This window comes from Hyperoodon ampullatus, assembly GCF_949752795.1.
Source record: "Hyperoodon ampullatus genome assembly, chromosome: 2".
NCBI classification, from domain to species: domain Eukaryota; kingdom Metazoa; phylum Chordata; class Mammalia; order Artiodactyla; family Ziphiidae; genus Hyperoodon; species Hyperoodon ampullatus.
This window is the reverse complement of record NC_136915.1, coordinates 27,911,844-27,935,041: the sequence shown is the minus strand read 5'-3', so window position 1 is coordinate 27,935,041 and position 23,198 is coordinate 27,911,844. Positions and strand designations below refer to the sequence as shown.

General features: G+C 49.3%; 1 protein-coding gene across 1 annotated transcript in view; it reads left to right on the top strand.

The window, feature by feature from the left end:
* CSMD2 (CUB and Sushi multiple domains 2) overlaps positions 1-23,198 on the top strand; it is a gene marked incomplete at both ends in the record, with an annotated part of 669,667 nt that overhangs the window by 314,269 nt on the left and 332,200 nt on the right. Inside the window, 1 exon segment of the mRNA XM_079698551.1 lies at positions 12,327-12,439. Coding sequence (XP_079554677.1) covers positions 12,327-12,439 — 113 coding nt within the window.

Genomic DNA, 23,198 nt, shown 5'->3' with positions numbered 1-23,198 from the left:
CCATTCTCCAGCCACCTGAGAGGTTCACTTCCTCAGCCAGGGCTTCAGAGCTGCTGAACCGTCGGGTGGGGCTGGCCAGCTGCCTCCTGGAGGGGGAGAGGGAACGTTGAGGATGCTCAAACTCCGAATGGCAGTCGAGTGGCAGGCAAAGGCTGGCGTGGGAGGCTCCTCGATAAGCCATCTGCAAACATTTCCTCTGGATGAGAAGTATTATCTGAATTTAATCCCCAGAGGCCTCTGCAAGACATACATTGCCACCCTCCCTGGAATGGGGGCAGGTCCCTTCTCCGATTCCTGTTACAGTGAAAGGCGGAAGCTGGGCAAGGCTGAGTAAGCACGAGCCAGTGGAGGCCAGGCTGGGGCTGCCTGAGGACGGGAAGGAAGGTGACTGCCGAGTGTACTGGCTATGCTGGGTGTCACAGAGCGCCCTGCCCTTTCACCCCTGCACTGTGCTCTCACCAGAGTGGATGCAGGCATCCGTATTTCCCCAGGGAAATGAGGCCACACTATTCTGGGATCTCCTTAATCCCTGTGTTCTCTGGAGGCTAGGGTTCAAAGCACTGATAAGATCCCATCTCCTCTCTTCTCAGACCTAAGCAAGGGAGTAAAATAGTTCACATTTGTGAGATACCTACTGTGTCAGGCACAGTCCTGGATACCTTATATGCAACAGCACAGAATCCCATTGCACAGATGAAGAAACCGAGGCTCAGAGAATTCATAGCACATGCCCACATTTCACAGCTAGATAACAGTCAAGCCCAGATTCAAATACAGGGCTGTCTGATTTTAGAGACCTGGCCTTTAACCCTGACCTTCTTAAACCTATTGCCTCAGTAGGGGAGCAAGACAGGTGATGAACCAGACAGGTGGTGTCTCCACCTAGACAGAGACCTGAGCCAGTAAGGGAAGAGGGTCCAGGTAGCGTGTGAGCACACCTTGGTCACGAGACTCCTAAGGCCAGCACCCTGTTCCTGGATGAAGCCTGGTGGGGGTAGGCTTTGACATTTTCCGGCATGGGGACCATCAGGTCTGCAGGCTGGATCTCAGGTCTAATCTATGGCAACAGAGACTCGGGCTGGGGGCAGGAAATGGCCAGCCGAGGGCCCAGCAGCTGGTCAGGACCCGGACTGCTCTTAGATTCTGTCCCAGTCAGACTGGAGCGGGACCTGGAGCAGAACGGATCTTATAAGAGTGATGGGGTGGGGGGCAGGAACAGAGGTGGGAGAGATGTTGCTGGGACACCCTTTTCCCAAATCTCCTCTGGGAGAGCTAGGCCTGTGGGGCCATCTGTCAGTCACTGCGTGCACGGTCCCGTTAGCTGATTGGCCCAGCTTGGGTCACGTGGCCACCCCACTCCATTCAGTTGTGGCCTAGTGTCACGAGGCTGCCCCTTCCCAGAGCTGTGTGTCGAGGGAGGGAGACTGATCTTCAGAGGCTTCTAGCACTCAGAAAAGAGTAGAACTGCCTGATAGTTAGACCTGGAGACAGAAAAGGAGAGAGTTGGGCATCCCCTGGGAGGCTGGGAAACCACCACAAGCCCCCTTGCCCAGAGCTTGGCCCCCAGCGCCAGTGCCCATCTCCAGACCCAACCCCATTCACTTTAGCATCATGGGCACGGTCTCTCCACAGAGGCAGGACACCCCTCACCCCGCAGCCCTGCCCGGTGAGTAGCTGAGCTGGGAATGGAAGGAACCAACAACCCAAGCCGCTCCCCAGACCTTCCCACTGTGTTTCCCCCAACTCACAGCCCCAGGACATCGTGATAACACTCTCATCCCGACAGCAAACACAGCCAGGAGCTCTGTCCCTCAGCCCTCCCGGGCTCAGACACGCGCCTTGCAGGGAGCAGTGCGTCTGGAGGACAAGCATGTACCTGATGTAGTTTGTGTGGGTTCCCTGGAGCTCACAATTAGCCGAGCAGGGAAGAACGATGATAATTTGTTGAGTTTATTGAGTTGCTTCTGGGACAGAGGGAACATTTGCCCACGTTGATTATCAGACTCCACTGTTGCTGCACTGGGGCCACATCACCACGAGAAGAGTTTCCCCAGAAGGTGCCAGCAGCTGCCCAGAACATGGGGAGCACAGTGAGGGCTGAGGGCCCAAGGGGCTGGAGCAGCACGTCTTCACGGGAGACCAAGATGGAACCCCGTGTGGCCTCCGAGCCCCTCCCTGCTGTCCCCAGGCTTCCCTGCTCACCTGCCTTTTCCTCTGCTCTCCCCACGTATGCCCTCTGCTTCCTCCCTCAGGACCTCATTCAACCGTTCATTTATTTGTGTTCCTTCTTCCTGTGAGCACTATTTCTCGAGCCTTTCCCATGTGTCAGGCACTCACAAGGTACTGAGGGAAGAACCGAACAAGAAAGGAAGAGCTCCTGTCTTCAGGGAGCTTGCGGTTTGGTGGGGAAGCACATCCCTGAGCGATGCATGATGAGACAAGCACTGGGATGGACCAAGCGTAAGGACTCTGCAAGAGAAAAGGAGGTACCAGGGAGAAGCCCACCTGGCTTCCGGGAGCCAGTGGCTGTGAGATGACACAGGATGGATGAAAAGGAAGTCGCTAGAAGAAGGGTGGGGTGGGTCAAAGTGGACAGGGAGAGTTTGGCTGGGAGGTGAGTTCTTGATCTTTAGAAACATTCAGAGCACACCTTGACTGACCATGTGTCCAGAATGCTGGAGCTGGGATTCGTGCGTAGCCAGGCAGCAGACCTGGAAAGCCTCTGAAATTCTCAACTATGATGTTAAGACTGGCTGTTTCCCACTCTTCTGATCTCAGAGGGGATAGCATTAGAAAAGATGCCCCACTGTTGAAAGCAAGAGACTGTCATTTGCATGTTCGCTCATTCATTCATTCATTCATTCATTCACAAAGCATGTGTCATAAAAGTGCTTTAACCATCTCCCCCCACGCAGCTCCCTGGAGTAGCTGGCACTCCCAGGCTTGATGGATCTTCCTGCCCGAGGCCCTGTGGCACTCAGCGCTGGCTGCCTGCGGGCTGTCTCCCTCCCCCACCCCCAATGCCTGTGCACTCCGTGCTCCCACCAGCTGAGCCTTGCACTTTCTGAGAATCGGACGGGTTCGTTGCCAACTCTCTCGATGCCAGTCATACTTGTTATTATAATTATGTGACTTATTAAACATCACATAAACTGATGAAATAGGAGTGTGAAAGGAAGTATAGCTGCATCTCTGGAAACTAATTTGAATGCTTTGGCATGGTTCCATGAAGGAGATGCTCTAAAAAGAATTGTTTCCTAAATAAACAATTTATTGTTTATTTGTGTGAGTGAGTGAGAGAATGGCACGCCACTGAGCTGTTTCCCTCTGGGCGGGGGCCAGGCCTGTCTTGCCTACTGCTGCATCCCCAGTGCCTAGCACAATGCTTGGCACATCGCAGGTGCTCCATAGTCATCTGTTGACTGGAGGAGCTGTGGCAGAATTGGAAATGGTGAGTGATGCATCCTCGGTGGAGTTTATGCAAGATAGACAATGCAGAGAAGAAACCCACGGTCAGAGGAAAGACCTTGCTCCTGAGTTACATGGACTGGCAAAAAAAAAACATGTCCCTCCAAGTGTTTTTACATTATAATGAAGTGTTTAAGCTATGAGTGTATTCTTTTATCATTCCCCACTTAGAAATTATTTTTTACCAACCAACTGCATCATGGGCAAGGCTTCTACGTTTGGCGTCAGTAAACTCTGTAAAGGGGAAGGTGAAGATTTTCAGCTTTGCAGGTTATACTTACTGTCACAACTACTCAGCTCTGCCTTTGTAACCTGAAAGCAGACGATATGTAAATGAATGAGCACGGTGGTGACCCAGTGAAACTTTACTGGCAAAAGAGACAGCACACTGTGGTTTGCCAAGCCCGGTTCTATGGAACTGATTTGTTCTGTGTGCCAGGCACTGTGCTGTGTTGCTGGACACACAGAGACAAAGAAAATGCTGTCCCTGCGTGTATGGAGCTCGCCTTCGAGTCAGGGAGGTGGTCATCAAGTCAAAAGATGATTACAGTGTACTGTGCTCAGGACAGCAGTGGGGCGTGTCCAAGGTGCAAAGTGGACACATGGAGGGCACTGCTCCTCCCACAGGGGCAGGGAGAGGGAGAGGTGGAGGAAAGGAAGCATTTTGTTAGGTTCATGGGATCCGTGATATTTTCCCAGGTAGCCAGGTCGGGCAGCAGGAAAAGGCATTCCAGGCAGAGGGAATAGCATATGCAAAGGCATGGAGACATGAAAGTGCCTGGAGCTCAAAGTGGGTGTCACGGGAGAGGGAAGACATGAAAAAGCTTAGACTTTATCCTGGAGCCAGTGGTCCTTTGCTGCTGGGTTTCCAGCAAGGCAATGACTTGAGCAAATGCCCGCACAGAGTATGGAAGAAGGATGGAGGCCGAGGGCAGATCAGAAGGCTGTCTCTGTGGCGCGGGTGAGGAACGATGCGGTCGTGAGGTAAAGACCATGTGGCCACAGTTGGCCACGGGAGTGAAGGAATGGAAGGAGTTAAGGATGATGCCTTGGTGTGGTGGCTGGGAGGAGGGCGCACATAGTGGGGAGAGAGAACACTAACGAGCAGGAATGACGGGGGAGGGGAAGCTTTTTTTTTCTCTTAAATGAGTTTTATTATTTTTTTTTACATCTTTATTGGAGTATAATTGCTTTACAATGGTGTGTTAGTTTCTGCTTTATAACACAGTGAATCAGTTATACATATGTTCCCATATGTCTTCCCTCTTGCATCTCTGTCCCTCCCACCCTCCCTATCCCACCTCTCTAGGTGGTCACAAAGCACCTAGCTGATCTCCCTGTGCTATGCGGCTGCTTCCCACTAGCTATGTATTTTACGTTTGGTAGTGTATATATGTCCATGCCTCTCTCTCGCTTTGTCACAGCTTACCCTGCCCCCTCCCCATATCCTCAAGTCCATTCTCTAGTAGGTCTGTGTCTTTATTCCTGTCTTACCCTTAGGTTCTTCATGACATTTTTTTTCTTAAATTCCATATATATGTGTTAGCATACGGTATTTTTCTTTCTCTTTCTGACTTACTTCACTCTGTATGACAGACTCTAGGTCCATCCACCTCATTACAAATAGCTCAATTTCGTTTCTTTTTATGGCTGAGTAATATTCCATTGTATATATGTGCCATTCTACCTTACTTTATTTTATTTTCTTTTATCCTCTTTCTTTCTTTCTTTCTACTTTTTCTCCCTTTTATTCTGAGCCACGTGGATGAAAGGCTCTTGGTGCTGCAGTCAGGAGTCAGTGCTGTGCCTCTGAGGTGGGAGAGCCAACTTCAGGACACTGGTCCACAAGAGACCTCCCAGCTGCACGTAATATCAAACGGTGAAAATCTCGCAGAGATCTCCATCTCAACACCATCACCCAGCTTCACTCAACGACCAGCAAGCTACAGTGCTGGACATCCTATGCCAAACCACTAGCAAGACAGGAACACAACCCCACCCATTAACAGAGAGGCTGCCTAAAATCATAATAAGTCCACAGACACCCCAAAACACACCACCAGACATGGACCTGCCCACTAGAAAGACAAGATCCAGCCTTATCCACCACAACACAGGCACTAGTCCCCTCCACCAGGAAGCCTACACAACCCACTGAACCAACCTTAGCCACTGGTGACAGACACCAAAAACAACAGGAACTACGAACCTGCAGCCTGCGAAAACGAGACCCCAAGCACAGTAAGATAAGCAAAGTGAGAAGACAGAAAAAGACACAGCAGATGAAGGATTAAGATAAAAACCCACCAGACCTAACAAATGAAGAGGAAATAGGCAGTCTACCTGAAAAAGAATTCAGAATAATGATAGTAAACATGATCCAAAATCTTGGAAATAGAATAGAGAAAATGCAAGAAACATTTAACAAGGACCTAGAAGAACTAAAGATGAAACAAGCAACGATGAACAACACAATAAATTAAATTAAAAATACTCTAGAAGGGATCAGTAGCAGAATATCTCTGAGGCAGAAGAACGGATAAGTGACCTGGAAGATAAAATAGTGGAAATAACTACTGCAGGGCAGAATAAAGAAAAAAGAATGAAAAGAACTGAGGACAGTCTCAGAGACCTCTGGGACAACATTAAACGCATCAACATTCGAATTATAGGGGTTCCAGAAGAAGAAGAAAAGAAGCTTTGGTTTGTTCAGAGCATAGAAAACAACCCCCAGAACATACAGTTAGGTAGCCATGAGTTGAATCTTTGTAGGGTAGCTCAGGCCCCTCAGAACTGCCTCAATACCTGGGGTGGGCAGGCACTGCTGGGAACAAGAACCTCGGGAAGCCAAAGGGCCTCTTTCCAAAGATAAGTCTAGAGGCCAGGGGGCTCCAGCAGCCCACAGCCAAAAGGGACTTGCACTCACCCCAGACGTTCATCCAGTTCCTGGAAAATATGTAACATCACAGGTTTGTCTTGGGAAAAGGGTTTTCCTCAATATAACAAGAGTCGTAGGTGTTTGGCTAAAGAAAAACTGATACGGAAATCATTTGTGATGAGACTGGGCGTCAGGGCTGAGTCAATAAAGGCTCACTTCAGGGGTGAGAGGAAGCTTGGGCGGGGGAACAGGAGTCAGCCTCTAGCAAGGGCCTCGGTGTCCTTTGCTGCCACCAGCAAGACATTTCCAGAAGGCTTCCCCTGGTTGCATCATGGTGTTCTCTCCATTCCCCAGCGGGGAGAGCAGACAGCAGGTGGGAGGGGCAGAGGGCTTGGGAGGGGGCGGCAAGCACCTCCTGTATGTCACTTTCTCCCCGGCCGGGTGGGTCGGGGGTGGAGTGGTGGTTTATGCTTGGCCCTGGAAGATTCTTCAAGCCTGAATCAGATCCAGGCTGTGCACATACCTTGGTTAAGAGATAAAGCCCACAGAAGGTGTGCTGGGAGCACAGAAGCCAGAGGCTATCGACCGAGGAGCTGCACAGAGAAGGAGACGGTGAAGCTGAACCTTGTAGATGACAGGCTTTGCAGGAACTGTTGTATCTAGGGAACCACAGTGGGAGTGGTACCCACCGGCAGACAGTGTACAGTACCTTGTACACAGTATGTGCTTGGTGAGTAAATGAATGAATGAAAGTTCCCCTGAGGATGTCCATTTTCAGGGATGCTGAGATTTAAACCAAGATCTCCTAATATTCCTCCCTCTCAATTTAAAATTAGGCAGCAATTCCTTGCAGATCACTATTGTCATCTTGTGGGGCGTGTCTCTCAGCACCCAAACATCCTGACTGTACGAGAAGCTTCTTAAGAAGAAATGCTATCCACGCAGTCTGCTCTGAGCTCTCCTATTACTGAAAGCAGAGCTTAGAGCTTTCTGCAGAGGAACTCCAAGCCACTTTTTCCATAATCAACTACATGCATTAAAGGGAGTGATTTTTTTTTTATTCTCCCCAAGCCAGATTCCATTAAGGAAGCCCCATTTAACGGAAGTCAATTTACCAAAAAGAAAAAAAATTGAGCATAATTGCTTAAATACATTTTACGTTGTACTACGGCAGCAATTTCCTGGGCAAACTTGGAATTCCCCAGGTCCCCCATAGTGAAGTTAATATGGACAGAAAGATTTGAAGGGGAGAATCTCTCTTTGTGTTTCTCTTCTTTAATTATGATTCTAACAGGGAGCAAAATTAAAGAGGATCCTGGGAGGAGGAGGAGGGAGGGAAAGTAAAGGAACAGGATGGAATTCAGCCTGAACTGTTCCACTGCCTTCCCCGAGTACAGAGGCTCTATCTAGCATGAGTGGGATGGTTTGGGTTTGAATCCCACTTCTGCCACTTAATAGCTGTGTGACCTTGTGCAAGTTTCTTAACCTCTCTGTGCAGCCAGGTGGTGCAAGGGGAAAAGGCATTATGAGCATGCAAAGGCAGAGAAACACTAAAAAGCAGTGTGTGTTCCAGTTCACGTAGGTTTTCTGTTGACTAGAGAATGGTGTGTGTGTGTCTGTCTGTCTGTCTGCAAGTCTGTGTGACGTGCTCAGATAGGGAAAGCAGGCAAAAGTCAGACCAGGAAGGCTTCACTGGGAAGGTGGCATTTGACCAAAGGCTTTGAGGAAGTGAGAGGGTGAGTCAGGTGGCAGTCTGGGAGAAGACCCAGCCAGGAGGCAGAGAAACTGTCAAGTGCAAAGGCCCCGAGGCAGGAGCGGTCCTGCCCTGTTTTGGGGTTTTTTTTTTTTGCGGTACGCAGGCCTCTCACTGCTGTGGCCTCTCCCGTTGTGGAGCACAGGCTCCGGACATGCAGGCTCAGCGGCCATGGCTCACGGGCCCAGCCGCTCTGCGGCATGTGGGATCCCCCCAGACTGGGGCACGAACCCGTGTCCCCTGCATCGTCAAGTGGACTCTCAACCACTGCGCCACCAGGGAAGCCCGGTCCTGGCCAGTTTTGAACAGCATGGAGACCCATGTGGCTGGAGCGTAAAGCATAAGTAGAGGAGGAGACAGGAGAGGTGAAGACACACTGGCTTTTTTAAGGCCTGTAGACCCTGGTATGGTCTTTGACTCTAAGGATTAGAGCCACTGAAGATTTGTTTTTAATTAACTCTATTAAGGTATAATTTACATAAAATAAAATTACCCATTTTATTTTATTTTATTTATTTTTCTGCATTGGGTCTTGGCTGCTGTGCACGGGCGAGCGGGGGCTACTCTTTGTTGTGGCGTGCGGGCTTATCATTGCGGTGGCTTCTGTTGTTGCAGAGCACGGGCTCTAGGCGTGCGGGGTTCAGTAGTTGTGGCATGCGGGCTTCAGTAGTTGTGGCACGTGGGCTCCAGAGCTCAGGCTCAGTAGTTGTGGCGCACGGGCTTAGTTGCTCCACGGCATGTGGGATCTTCCCAGAGCAGGGCTCGAACCCGTGTCCCCTGCATTGGCAGGTGGATTCTTAACCATTGCACCACCAGGGAAGTCCCTAAAATTACCCATTTTAAATGTACAGTTCTGGGGGCTTTGACAAATGTGTATATGCCATATCACCACCATCTCATTCAAAATATAGAACATTTTCATCACCCCAGAAGGTTCCCCTGTACTCCTTCCCAGGCAGTCCCCACCTGTACCTCTCACCCCCAGCTTTGGCAACCACTGATGTGCTTTCTCTCACTGTAGATTAGTCTTTTCCAGAGTTTCATATAAAGGGATTCACACAATATATACTCTTTTATCACTCAGCATAATGCTTTTGAGAATCATTCATGTTGTTGTGTGTGTCAGTAGTTTGTTCTTTTTATTGGAGAGTTTTGAGTGAGGCATGATACCATCGCAATGGCAGAGTTTAATGTGATGATTCCAACATTTAAGCCTCCCGTTCTCTGATAGATGCCAAGAAAACTCTCAAATGCGCCTTTATGTCCAAGGAGGCAGTAGTGCAGAGTAAAGATGCACAGGGCCCTGAGTTTAAGCCTTGGGAATGAACAATCATCATCAGGATTCCTGGGAGCAGGTGAAGGTGTGGGAGAAATGGGAGGCAGGGCATGTCCCTTCGGGCTCCTCCAGCCTGTACCATTGGGGGTTAAGGCAGATCCCAGGGCTGGAGAATACCGACTTTCTGACTTCCGGTTACAAGCTTGATCATTACTCTCTTCCTGCTCTTGGGACCCCAGCATCCTCCCCTCATTCCATTTTGCAGTGAACAGCCTTTAGTTCTGAATTATTCAGGTAAATTCTCCCTATTTCTACTTCCCTTATGTAAATAGCCTCCAGGCTTTGTCATTGAGATAGAATTGAATTTGGCCTGGGGAAGAAAAAGTCCACAATACTGTTTGTGGCTCCTTAGAAAACTTAAATGACTCTGCCTGTAATAAAGTATTTTAAATGGGGGCTAGTGAAATACAGTAATTGGTTTCTGTAATAGCTCTTACCATAGCAATATGGGTGATATTCCTGGAGGTTGGTGTATGTCAGCATTTTCATTATAGTAAAAACTCAGTTTTGCAGGGTGAGAAGCTCCTTGGTTAGTTTCTTTGTCTAATACGTGTTTATGGAGACCCACCATGCTGGATCTCTTCCTTTCACCCCTCCAGATCATCTCCCCTCCCTTGTCTACCCTGCTCCATACTTAGGAAGACTTACTTGTGATACTACATCAGTATGCTCCCTTGCCCTCTGGCTTCCAATTGGGCTAGATCAACAGAGCATCAGCAGTAGATTGGAGGAAGGGAGGGGAGGGAGGAGAGTGTGTCTTGCTCCCTCCTTGTGGGATTTTCACAAACTGGCTGTCGTCTCCACTGACTGAAGATCTGGGTCCTGCATGGTGGCCCTTTCTATGCAACCCTCTCCTTCAGGGATAACCCTGTCCTCTCCAGGCCTGTGAGTGGAAACCAGACCCCTGTTAACAGCCTCAGGATAGTGCCCCATCTCTGGTGGTGAAGAGACCATTCATTCAACTGGAATTATTCTCATATGACCGAGCCACCTGTTTTCTGCTGGAATCCTGACACACCTGCTTTGTATCAAGCATTGTGTTAGGTGCTTAGTACGAAGATGAAGAATAAAGATGATGGAGAATAACATAGCAGCTGCCATCTACCAAGAGCTTTCTATTTTCCAGAGACCGTGCTAAAGTCTTTTTTGTGGATTATCTCATTCAATCCCGGCAGCCCTTTGAGAGTGGCATTATTATCTTCATTTTACAGATGAAGTTACAGAGAATTTAAGTAATTTTCATAAGATAACAAGCCGATCCCTCTAGAGTCCCAGCTTCTCCCCTCCCCCACCCACCCACCATTCTGCACTGCCCTCTTGGAGGCATTATCCTAGGGAGACACACACCTAGATAAATGAATTTTAATTTTAATAACATGCTGTGTGGCATCACAGAGGAGGGGGAAGGAAAATTATGTTTATTGAGCTAATATGTGTCAGATACTGGGCTAGGTTCTTTGCCCTTAAGGCATCTCACATATTCCCACAGACTCTCCGGGCCAGTGTTTTTCCTCCATTTTCAGAAAGATCAACTAACTGGTCCCAGGTCACACTGGTAGGAAGTGGTGAAGCCTGGATCTGAACCCAAGTCCGTGTGACTTCAGAGCCAAGGAGAATAAGAAAGGCCTTCCTGGGGACATGGTATCTGAGGGCATCCCGAAGTCATCTCAAGTGATATGGCTGGTGCAGGAGAGAGGGTTACGCGCGGGTACATTCCAGGCAGAAAAGGCAAAGGCATAGAAAAGGAGAAAGCTTGGAATGCTTCGATGTAAGCAGGGTGTCCAGGCGGGGTGGGAGCGATGGTGCCAAAGGGGATACATCAGGAGGTTTGGTCCCTGATTCAGACGCAGGGGGGAGGAGCGGAGAGACACTGGGCATTGGCCCACTGGAGGCTGTGGGGTTGAGGAGAGAAGGGCGAGGGGCTCCTGGGGTGCAGGGCAGCGAGCAGAGCGACGAGGGGCATCCGGGGCTTAGCCTGGGTGTGGCGGAGGGGCCAGCACTGAGCGGAGGCCCATTCAAGCAGGGGACAGTGCGGAAAGTTTGGGAAGCCAGTCTTGCACGGGCACTGGGGAGCCATGGAAGGTTCTTGAGCTCTGAGCAACTCTAGGAGGAAAGATCTGATTGACCTGAAAGCTGGCTCAGGACACAGCTGGTCGAGAGGCTGGGGCAGTGCCTGGCGACGTTTGGGGATATCCTGGTTTCCCACCCACTGAGCCGGACTGGCTGAAAGCAGACAAGGCTAATCTGAGGGCAGAGAGGTGGCCCAGCAGTGGGGGCTGGCATCTTGTGGAGGAGCAGAGACAGGGGCAGGAGCCAGAGGAGACCCAGCGCCTAGTTAGTGACCCCAAAACAGGCTCTCACACCTGGGAAGGGCCGTGCTGCCTGTAGTGGCTGCCTGAGCCCTTTCTCCTGACTCCTTCGCGTCCCTGAGGGGCTGGCTCGGGGTAGCTGAACCTCTGCCCGGGAGTGGGGGGCTGAACCTCTGCTGGAGAGCTGGGCTGGTCCTCTGCTTGGGCCTGGACCTTTGCAGGGAATCTGGATCTCTGCTGGGGGTGGGTATGTGAACATCTGCTGGGGTGACGGGCCTCTGCTGGGAGGGCTGGACCTCTCTCCTGGACAGCTAGATCTCTGCTGAAGGTGGAGAAATAGGCCTCTGTTCCAGGCCTGAAGGATCGCCCCCTCCTCTCAGCAACTCAGCGGTGGGAAGAGCCCCTGGGGGAACCAGCTCCAGCAGCCCAGGCTGCAGGCTACTGGTGGGCGGCCGGGCCAGCACGGCCTTCCCTTCTGCCAGGCCCGGGAGGAGGCCCCAGCACACATGGGCAGTGGGGAGACTCCCGGGTGCCCGGTCTCAGGCAGCTGTGGTCCCTGACCCCGTCTTCCTGTCCCCACAGGTTCACCGGAGCCAGCCTCCCAGCCCCCGTCATCAGCAGCAAAAACTGGCTGCGGCTGCACTTCACGTCGGACGGCAACCACCGGCAGCGCGGCTTCAGCGCCCAGTACCAAGGTAGGCGGGGCCGGGCTGCCCTGCTTCCTCAGGGGGGCGGGGGGCGGCAGAGATGATGCCTGGGGCCATCTTGTCCCCGGACTGGGTCCGGTGTGTCTTCAGGGTACACTTGCTTCTGCTGTCCTGCTCTTATTTGCAGACTCAGAGGTCTGCATATCTGCATCTCTACATCTGCCATTGTGGTCTGTTGTCCAAGGGAGGACACTTCTCAAATTGTGTAGAATGGCGTACCCTGAGCTGCCTGTCTTCAGGCCAGGCGAATCATACTAGTTTATACCAAGGGCCTCCTGAGAGCCGGGCACTGTGCTAGGCTCTTGGTCGGCGTCATCTCACTTAATCTTCATCATTACCCTGTGAAGTAAATACCATCACCATCCCCATTTGATGGACGAGAGACCTGAGGCCCAGAGAAATTAAGGCAGTTTCCCAAGACCATCTGAACTCCTGCCTTTTGAATCCAGAGCCCACCCTCTTAACCGGCAGAGTTTAGCCTACCCTGGTGTGAAGTGGGAGAGCTGCCCACATTTCATCTCTCGTTCATTTCACGTAGAACACAGACGTTTGACAAACGATAGGCAAAAAAGCTCTAGGGAGCTCTCTAGCTTAGGTGCTCAGATCTGTGAAGAGCTGTCTGGTGGCACGAGATCAGACCAAGAATGGCAGGTGGAAACTGCAGGTAAGCAGATTTCTGCTCCAATCGTGAAGAATTTCTTAACCCCGAGAGCCGCCCCTAAAAATGAGGGGGTTGGGGCTTCCCTGGTGGCGCAGTGGTTGAGGGTCCGCCTGCCGATGCAGGGGACGTGGGTTCGTGCCCCGGTCCAGGAAGATCCCACATGCCGCGGAGCGGCTGGGCCCGTGAGCCATGGCCGCTGAGCCTGCACGTCCGGAGCCTGTGCTCCACGGCGGGAGAGGCCACAATGGTGAGAGACCCGCGTACCACAAAAAAAAAAAAAAAAAGAGTGGGTTGACCCCGAGGCAGGGAGCTCCCCACGCCTAGAGGAGATCCCAAAATCCAATGGATGGCTGGGAGTAGATGACAACATTCCTTTCCAACCTTGAGTTTGTTCAAAGTACACAAAATTTATCCACAGAGATAAACACCAAGGGTTGGCTTCAGAGTTGCTCATTAAGCCATTACCATCACCAATTACAAACTGAGGTTGGTTCTAATGGATTCAATGTGAACTTGTATTGCACACCTATTAAGCAGAAGGCCCTCTATACGACCCTGGGGAATAGAGTGGGCTGTGCTGTGAGTGAGAGAGTGTGGTATATTGGTGTGCGTAGGACACAGGCCTGATGGAAGAGTGAGCTGTGATCACCACCTCACCGCCGAGGGTCAGGAGGGAGCACTGACTCCAGTGGAGGAGGTCCTGGCAGCTTGTCCCTCCAAGCCTCACCTCAGAGGCTCTGAGCACACTGCCCGCCCGGGAGGTGGCACCAGCAGAGAGGGGCCCCCCAAGACCAGGCTTTCAGGCTGGACACTGGGATAAAAGCAGCACTGGGAGTAGAAGCATTACCTTGAAAATCTGAATCTTTTATGAATAGCCTCATTTCCTTAGCCTTGGGTAGCAGGAGTCCCTTGAAATATTTTTTAAAATAAACAGGAGGGGCTTCCCTGGTGGCGCAGTGGTTGAGAGTCCGCCTGCCGATGCAGGGGACACGGGTTCGTGCCCCGGTCCAGAAGGATTCCACATGCCGCGGAGCGGCTGGGCCCGTGAGCCATGGCCGCTGAGCCTGCGCGTCCGGAGCCTGTGCTCCGCAATGGGAGAGGCCACAACAGTGAGAGGCCCGTGTACCGCCAAAAAATAAATAAATAAATAAACAGGAAACCAACCTGGTCTGACAAGCCTGGCTCCGAGAACTTTCCTGGATACATTTTTTCCGCCGCTGAGGTTGGGCCTTTGTAGGAATGAAGCACCTCTCTGGATCTTTCTGTTGTGTTTTCCAAAATAGGAAAGACGCAATGAATGTTATTGTTTCATCTGATTAAATAGGTGCCAGGTGTTTCTAATATTTCAAGTTTCTGAGGGCCCGTTTGTCATGGTCATAGATGAGGGTTTTCTGCCAGACAACAGACAATGAGGACCCAGGCCAGGCAGTCTCTAGGTCAGGAGCACAGATCCATTGCACACCTACTGTGCACCAGGCCCTGTACTAGGCAGTGTATGAGTGTTGCCGCATTCGATCCTCCCCACAGTGCAGTGGCAAATATGTTTTTAATTTCCGTATTTCAGTGGAGGAAGCTGCGGTTCAGAGAGGTTGTGTAACTTGCCCAACACGCACAGATCACACAGCCTATACATGGTGAAGCTCGAATTCATTCGCAGGCCTATGTGAGTTTTTCTGCAAAATCACAGGGCCTTCTCGTGGTGCTTTGGGTGCCTCACTTTTCCTATTTGACTGGTATCTTTTAAACTTTGTTTTGTTAATCTCACCCCACCATAAAAAAATACATTTTCCATCCCAACCCAGGACACACATATATATCTGCAGAACTAAAAGGAAAATGTCACCAAGTGGTATTTACCCTTAGTAAGGGTGAGGCACCCTGAAAATTTCTTTTTCAATTTTTAATGTTAGTTGCAACCTCGAAATCAATTTCGCAAGTCTGTAGCAGGGAACAACCCACAATCTGAAAAGCTGTTTTAGTTATGAACTTCTCAAAAACAGGCCCTTTCTTATTCTCTCTCTGACTCCCCCCGAGACAGCCCAGAACAGGATTTGCACATTGGTGTGTGCCAGTGTTTCTCTCTGGGTTTCAAGAACTTGGCATTTATTACTTCTTTCAGACCTAACAGCAACTGTGTAAAGCAGGTACTACTATTAGCCCCATTTTACAGATGAGGAACGAGAGTTGCAGAGAGGGTAGGTATCTGGCTCAAGGTCTCCTCGATAGAATGTCGGAGTCTGAGTTTGAACCCCAGCCGTGTTCATCTGGATCTGGCATCCTAATATACTGTGGTGTATACTGATTGTGTTAATACATGATTCTCCCCTGTGAACTTTCTCTCGTGTTTTCCAGACTGAGGGTATATAGTGCAAGGGTCTACAATAATCATTTGAAAACTCAATTGGTAACTTTATAATGCAGGGTTTCTCAGCTTCCGCAAAATTGACATCATGGCCTGGATGATCCTCTGTTGTGGGAACCTGCCCCATGCACTGCAGGATGTTTAGCGGCATCCCTGGCCTCTACCCACTAGATGCTAGATGCCAGCAACACACACACACACACACACACACACACACACACACACACGACAACCAAAAAGTCTCCAGACTTTGCCAAATGTCCCCTGAGTGCAAAATCACCCCCGAATGAGAACCATTGCTCTAAAGGAGTGAAAACTTTGGAACCACTAAAGATCATTCTAAGTTTTGCTACTTGCAAGTTCAGTCCCAAAGAGTAGCAGAGAGAGGTTTCAGTCAGGGGTCTAGTAGGAGACAGGAGCATACTTATTGCATGGCTTTAACTGAAGAAGGTTTAGTGAAGGGTCCAATTACAGAGGTAAAGGTGAGATTAAACGAAACCCCAGAGGGTTTCTTTTTAATGAGATTACCCAGAGAATGAACGCCAGAGAGGCCTTTACCACAGTAGAGAAAGGGCCAGGGGAGAGAGGAGCAAGAGCTGGAGCCATTGAAGAGGGGCTGCCTGGCACAACTGAGGAGCCTGACCACTGCCAACCTACAGTGCAGAAGCGGGGCCCAGGAATCTGTCACCAGTGCAGGAAGAGGGACCTGGAAATATCACTGGTGCCGAAGGAGGGGGCCTGGGAATCAGTAACCAGTGCAAGAGGGGGGCCCAGGAGTCAGTAACCAGTGCAGGAGGAGGGGGCCCGGGACTCTGTCACCAGTGCAAGAGGAGGGCGCCTGGGAATCAGTAACCAGTGCAGGAGGAGGGGCCCCAGGAATCTGTAACCAGATCTTGCCCTTCTCCCTCCCTCACATCTGCTGTGCCTCCCATCTGCCAACCCAATAGGAAACCAGCAAGAGAACAGTCTGCTCTATGCCCTGGAGACTGACCAGTTTGACCAGTGGGCCCCCTTGTTCTGTAGCCGCCCACAGGGGTCCGGCTCTGGGGGCACAGAGCAGCGGGGAGAAGTTTAAAGAATGGTCCTGGGGAGTCATCAGCACGGGATCAGCTTGACCCGCACTCAGCTTTATGGCATTAGAGTCTCAAGGGATGTAGGGCGCTTCAGAGCCAACAATTACCAACTCCTGATTATATCAATGGATGTTTTGTCCCAGAGAAACAAAAAATAAAATTAAAATAAATAAAATAAAATAAATCTAACTAACCTACAACACAGCACATTCCATTCCTGTCTCAATCCAATCAGAATTTAGGGCTGTTCATAGCCAGACACAATTTTAACCAATACCACATGGTATCAGAGGATCTGAGTTCTAGGCTTGCTTTGCCTGGAGCTGGCTGTCGGAAGGTGGGCAATTGTATTTCATTTAACAAGCGTGTCCCATGTGACACTACCACGTGACAGCACAGAAAGATGAACACAACGAGGCCAGTCTCTGCTCTCAAGGAGAGCAGGTTCAAGAGCGGAACAGACATGAATCTACAACTTCTGTGCCACGTGAGAAGAGCTATAGTTGAGGCCTGATGAAGGGTTCTAGGACTGGAGATAAAGAAGCACTTCGTTTTGCTGGACACACTTAAGGAGAGCCAAAAAAGGGCAGTGACTTCAGTGTGAGTCTCAAAAAAGATGCCAGACAGACAGTGGAAAGAAGCATTCCAGGTAGAGCTGAAGCAAGGTAGCGTGAAAGTGCTAAGTCTAAGGAACCACAAATATCTGTGTGTGTCTGGAGCACAGGTCAGCAAACTATAGCCTGCAGGCCAGACCTAGCGCTCTGTCTGTTTTCATATGGTTCTTGAGCTAAAAATGGGTTTTACATGTTTAAATAGTTGGAGGAAAAAAATCAGAAGAAGAAGAATATTTCATAGCACATAAAAGTTACATGAAATTCAAATTTCAGTGTCCATAAATAAAGGTTTCTTGGAACTCAGTTACACTCATTCATAGACAGATTGTCTACAACTGCTTCGGTGCTACCAGAGTTGGGTAGTTTGCAATTGAGATGATGGGCCACAGCCTAGTATATTTACACTCACAGACCTTTTACAGAAAACATTTGCCGACCTAGAGCGAAGTCTGCAGTCCACAGCAGTGAGGGGTAGCGGGTCATGAGGCCGGAAAGAGAGGTGGGGGTCTCGTTGTAAAAAGCTGCAGTAAAGCTGGGCTTGGTTCCGTGGTGATGAGAGGTGATCAGAAGTTTTAACAAGAGGGGAGGTGTGATCATGTTTTCATTCTAGAAAAATCTTTGCTCTAGAATGAAACTAGTGGGAGACAGTTAAGAGTTTTGGAGAATGAGAGGATGATGAGGATCCAGAGTTTAGGCAGAGGCAGTGGAGAGGGAGAGGAGGAGACAGACCAGAAGAGACCTTTCCATGGCAAACCACCCTGGACTCAGGACTCGTCAGATTTGGGAGTGAGGGGGGAGGGGGAAAGGAGATGAATGAGTCGGGGGTGAATCTTAGGTTTCTAGCTTGAGTAAGTGAGAAAAAAAAAAAAAAAGTACTATTCACCAAGGTAGTCTCTGGCACAGGGAGATGGGGGATGGATTTTGCTTGAGACACATTGATTCTGGGATAACAGGGGTTGAGAGACTATCTAATAAGTACTTGGCTATTCTGTCCATCTGTAGCTCAGAGAAGAAAGGTCTAGTCTAGAGATAAAGACGTAAACGGTTCAAGGCAAAGAAAGTAGAGGCTAAGGCCGCCAATCCCCTCTTAGGGCACGAGTCCTCCCCATGTGTGTAATATGGGCCCAAGAGAGTGTGCTTTTAAAGTGGGTTCCTTGGAGGCCAAGGGGTTCTTCCAGCAGCTGTTTTGCTAGGGGCTGAGCAGGTGGGATTTCCACCCCAGCTTCAACCAGAGAATTCTCTCTTTGACCTATCTGTAGCAGCCATTTACCTAAGCAGATTAAAATAGGTTCCTGGCAACCACAGGACTTGAGGTTCTATAAGGTTCCTTCCGGTTTGGAAGGCCACTGAGGTTGTATAATCAATCCCTCTGTCTCCAGGCGAGGAATATTTCCAGTCCTTCTCAGAGTGTTAATTGCTTTCTTGGTTGTTTTGTTTTTATTTTTTTTAAGCCTAAAGGGATGACAGTGAGAAGAGCCTTTTTTTAAATGCCCACAGTGGCCAATGATCACAAAGGGTGAGGGGCTTCCCTGGCAGGGAGGATAGCACCCCTCACTATTGCTTTCCTCATCTGTAGAGGGAATAATATTAACCCCACAGGGCTACTGGAAATTAAAGGAGCTCCTGGTAGAATATCGGACACGTGGCAGTCACTCAAGAAATGGAAACTTGAAGCTTCCTACCCCATCAGTCACCTTGACCCCCTGTTTGTTATCTGGGAAACCCTTGTGCAGTGACAGCGAGCTGCCTGCTCTGGCTCCTTCTCACACGTGCTCCCTTTGCTGCCACTCTGACCTGATGATCATCCTCTAGTGTCCGTCCCTCCCTTCAGCCAGATCCCAGCCTGGCCCCGCTGTCCCTTCTCACTGCCTCTCTTGTCAAGTCAACCCTGGTGACCAGGAGGCTGGAAGATATTCTGCTTTCTAGAAGTCCTGTGCTGAGTCTCAGTCATCTGCCAAATAAACTTTTCCATTTGAGAACAATTTGCATTTACTGAGATGCTTGAGGCTTTTTACGGTAACAAGCTGAAGCTTCTGTTTTTCACATGAACATGTTGCATTCTTACTTGTGACTGATCCACAGTCCTGGGCCACAGCAAAAATGCCTCAGACATCCTATGGCCCTAACTCTGACTCATCTGTCCTATTCTTGTTGGCCCTCTGACCTGCCAGACCCTTACCAGCCTCATTTCCAGGTTTGGGCCTCTGGGGGCCTCAGCACAAGTCTCAGGAGCCCAGGGCCGGCTACCTACAAAGCCAAGCTCCTGAATTCAATCAAGAGGGAGCCTGGACTTCCCTGGCAGTCCAGTGGTTAAGACTTCACCTTCCAATGCAGGGGGTGTGGGTTCGATCCCTGGTCAGGGAGCTAAGATCCCACATGCCTCACGGCCAAAAAACCAAAACGTAAAACAGAAGCAATATTGTAACAAATTCAATAAAAACTTTAAAAAAAATGGTACACATCAAAAAAAAAAAAAAAAAAACTCTTAAAAAAAAAAAAAAGAGTGGGCCTGAACTGAAAAGTGGGCGTGAACACATATGTGATGCCCCTCACCTCACCAGGCTTCACGTGTAACCCCTTCCTTTGGCCAGAAATTAATTCAAAGTACATATTCTGTAACACTGGGTCATTTATCCACTCAGTCATCAAACCCTTATTGGGAACCTTCTATGTGCCTGGCTCTGTTTCAGTCCCTGGATGCAGACATAGGAGCTCATGAGGCAAATGGCTAGAAGCAGACCTGCTGTTCCCGTGTAATTAGGGCTTCAGCAGAGGTCCGAATGAAGCCTGGAGAGGGCACTGACTACTCCCTGAGACGTAGACAGAGAGGCAGATGGGAAGTAACCTCTGAGTGAGGCCTTCCAACAAGAGGTGGCCAAGCAGAAAAGAGGAGAAAGGATGTTCCAGGGAGAGAGGAAAGTGTTGCAAAGGCAACTGAAACCAATAACTGATGGCCATAGTGATCCCTTAAACATCCTTCTTCCGGTCGTTTCCTCCAGCTGACTTCTGGGAAGTTGTTCGTGAAGACCGCTGCACAGCCCATTATTAATAGCAAAGCATGTCTCTATTCTTTCTCAAATTCTTTTCCCATTTAGGTTATTACAGAGTGTTGAGCAGAGTTCCCTGTGCTATACAGTAGGGTTAGGGTTAGGGTTATAACTGAATCAGTGTGCTGTATACCTGAAACTAACACAACATTGTTAATCAACTATATTCCAATATAAAATAAAAATTTTTTTAATAGCAAAGCACAGTCCTAGGAATTAGAACATGGGCCACCCCCTACGCTGCCCCGCATCTACCATGCCAGGGTCCTCCTCTCCTTTAGCAATTCCAGCGGCACAGCGAGTTTTGCTGTGGTTAACCGAAAAACTGCACCAGCATCTCCCAGCAGAGCACTACTTACCACCTGAGTTGGGTTGATGATTCCTTTTGCCACCATATTTTAAAAATTGCACAGCATGGGGGCTTCCCTGGTGGCGCAGTGGTTGAGAGTCCGCCTGCCGATGCAGGGGACACGGGTTCGTGCCCCGGTCTGGGAAGATCCCACATGCCGCGGAGCGGCTGAGCCCGTGAGCCATGGCCGCTGAGCCTGCGCATCCGGAGCCTGTGCTCCGCAATGAGAGAGGCCACAACAGTGAGAGGCCCGTGTGCCGAAAAAAAAAAAAAATTGCGCAGCATGGTGCATAACCAGCTTCAGAGGAAGTTTGCAAAAATTTCTCAACTATCCATTATCCTTCAACACCTGCATTCTTAGCAGTGGTCATTGCCAGAGTTTTGAGTGTTCTTTTAATGATTTCTGTACCAATTTCTTGCTCTTCATTTAGCTGGATCAGTGAATCCAAGCCTGGAATGCACTGAAGCAAAGCATCCAGGTGACGCTTTTGTCAACAGCAGCTCTTGTGGCATTCAGAGCATCTGGGACTCATCCTCTTCCACGTCACTTGTCCTAGCAATCTTCAGCAGAGTTACTCCATCTGAAGTTTTGCCAGATGTTCATTTAGTTTTTCTTTTTCATGGTCACTAACAGTAACATTCTAACTGCTCGGTGATTTCTTAACTATGTTTCTCCATTTCAATATTGTCCCCTTTTCCTTGCAAGAATGTAGCATCACCTTTGGTCCCAATAACCTCTCCAGTTTTTCCTAGGTCATAAAGCAAAACCTCTTAAAGATTGAGGGTCCAACTCACTTTTCCAAATACCACACCATCAGTAGCATCAGCCTTGTTGCGTTCATTCTGTGACACCAAAACCTGGAGCTTGGGCTCTTATAACCCAAAAGCCAATTTTCATCCTATTCCATTTGAGTGTACTGAGGGCATTTTCAACAATTATAACCAAAGACTTTCACTGGACATTGGCAAGTTCAAGAGTGGATACCAGAAACCATCATTATCCTGGAATCCCCATTTCTGAACTTTTGATGTATTATTCAAGCAGAGAGATATGTAATCTTAGTCAACTTTTGTGCCTTCAGTTCCTAATTCATCATACAGTGTTTTCCTGTCCTCTATTGTAAGTACACCCTTTGAACCTTTGTGGTTACATCAGAAATGATGTTGCTGATTTCTGTCTCCATTTTTAGACATTGTGGCAAATTGAGCAGTCTCTTCGGGGTTTAGCACAGGTTTGGGCTGCTTCCTTAGTTCAGCAGTTATAGCGTCAACACGCAGCCTCGCACCATTCCTGATTTCCACCAGATTAGCACCTTAGCTAATCTTCTTGAAGCCTTCCATGGCAGTCAAGAGTGCCAGTGCAGTAGCAGTGGTGGTGCCACTCCAGCCTCTTCATTTGTGTTGGCAGCATCCCGATCAAGTCTGGTGCGATAGTTTTATATTTATCCTTTCAGTCAGTCGACCTGGCAACAGATACCTCATCTTTTGTTACTCTGAGGCATCTTCAGCTCTGTTCTGTAATCACTGTTCTTCCCACTGTTCTTCTCCGTAGTAAGGGCTTCCCCATCTGCTAGAAGGTCTACAGCTTGAAGCATTAGGTCTTAGGCATCTGCACTGAATTTTATGTCTTTGGCATGAATCTCAGTGAGATGAGGAGCCAGTGCGCCAGAACCTGGCTTTGTCCAGCAAAAGACAGTGAGTAATAAAAGCCTTTCTGCAGGGCTGGTGACCAGGCAGCAAGGCAGGTCCTCAATGACAACGGAAGGGCAGAGTGCAGGATGCACACCCAAGTTTGCGAAGCGGCAATCAGATTGCCTTTTTTTTTTTTTTTTCAGATTGCCATTTTTAAAAGATCACTGTCTGCAACATTTTTTAAGATGGGCCAGAGACAGTGAATCGGTGAACCAAAACCAAGCAAAAAAAAAGGATGAGTTTAGGGCAGGAATGGCTTAGAACATTGAAAGAAGGATACACACTGGAGAAATTTTCTGAGGCTGAATGAACTGGATTTGGTGTGGATGTGGATGTGGGAGGACATGAAGGGATGGTCCAGCCAGCAGGACAGCCGGGTGGTGGGGAAAGGCGAGTGATCAGGCTGAGAGCAGGGGCTCACTGTTGTGGAGGGAAGTCTGAATCCACTGGGATGAGAAGAAGCCATAGGTTCCATGCACTTCTTAGTTCCCAGAGCCATGGAGGCAGGTTAGGCCTCCCTCTCCTGTCTCCTCCACTAACAGGTCCTTGTCTCCCACTAGCTCCACCCAATAACTGATGCTACAGATTAGAGAGGCATTTGTATCACCAGATTCTTCCAGCTAAATGTGTACCATGTGTTCCGCTCACCTTTACAGCAGTGGGGAAATGTCTTATAATTAACCAGAATATAAAGGATGAATGGAGCAGCCTGGCAGTCTCCTGTAGTCATTATCATTCAGAGGAGATGAGTGTATCTACTAAGATTTCACATGTCAACCAGTTAAAGCCAGCACTTTTCTATTGGGAGTCCTGACTTTGTTCACATACAATACAAACACATGTATAAGTGTGAATTATATTTGTATGTAAAGGTTTGTAGCCATACATACACAGGGGCGTAAATGTGTTCTTGTGGGTGCACTGGTTGTAGACACAGATGTGCATGCGT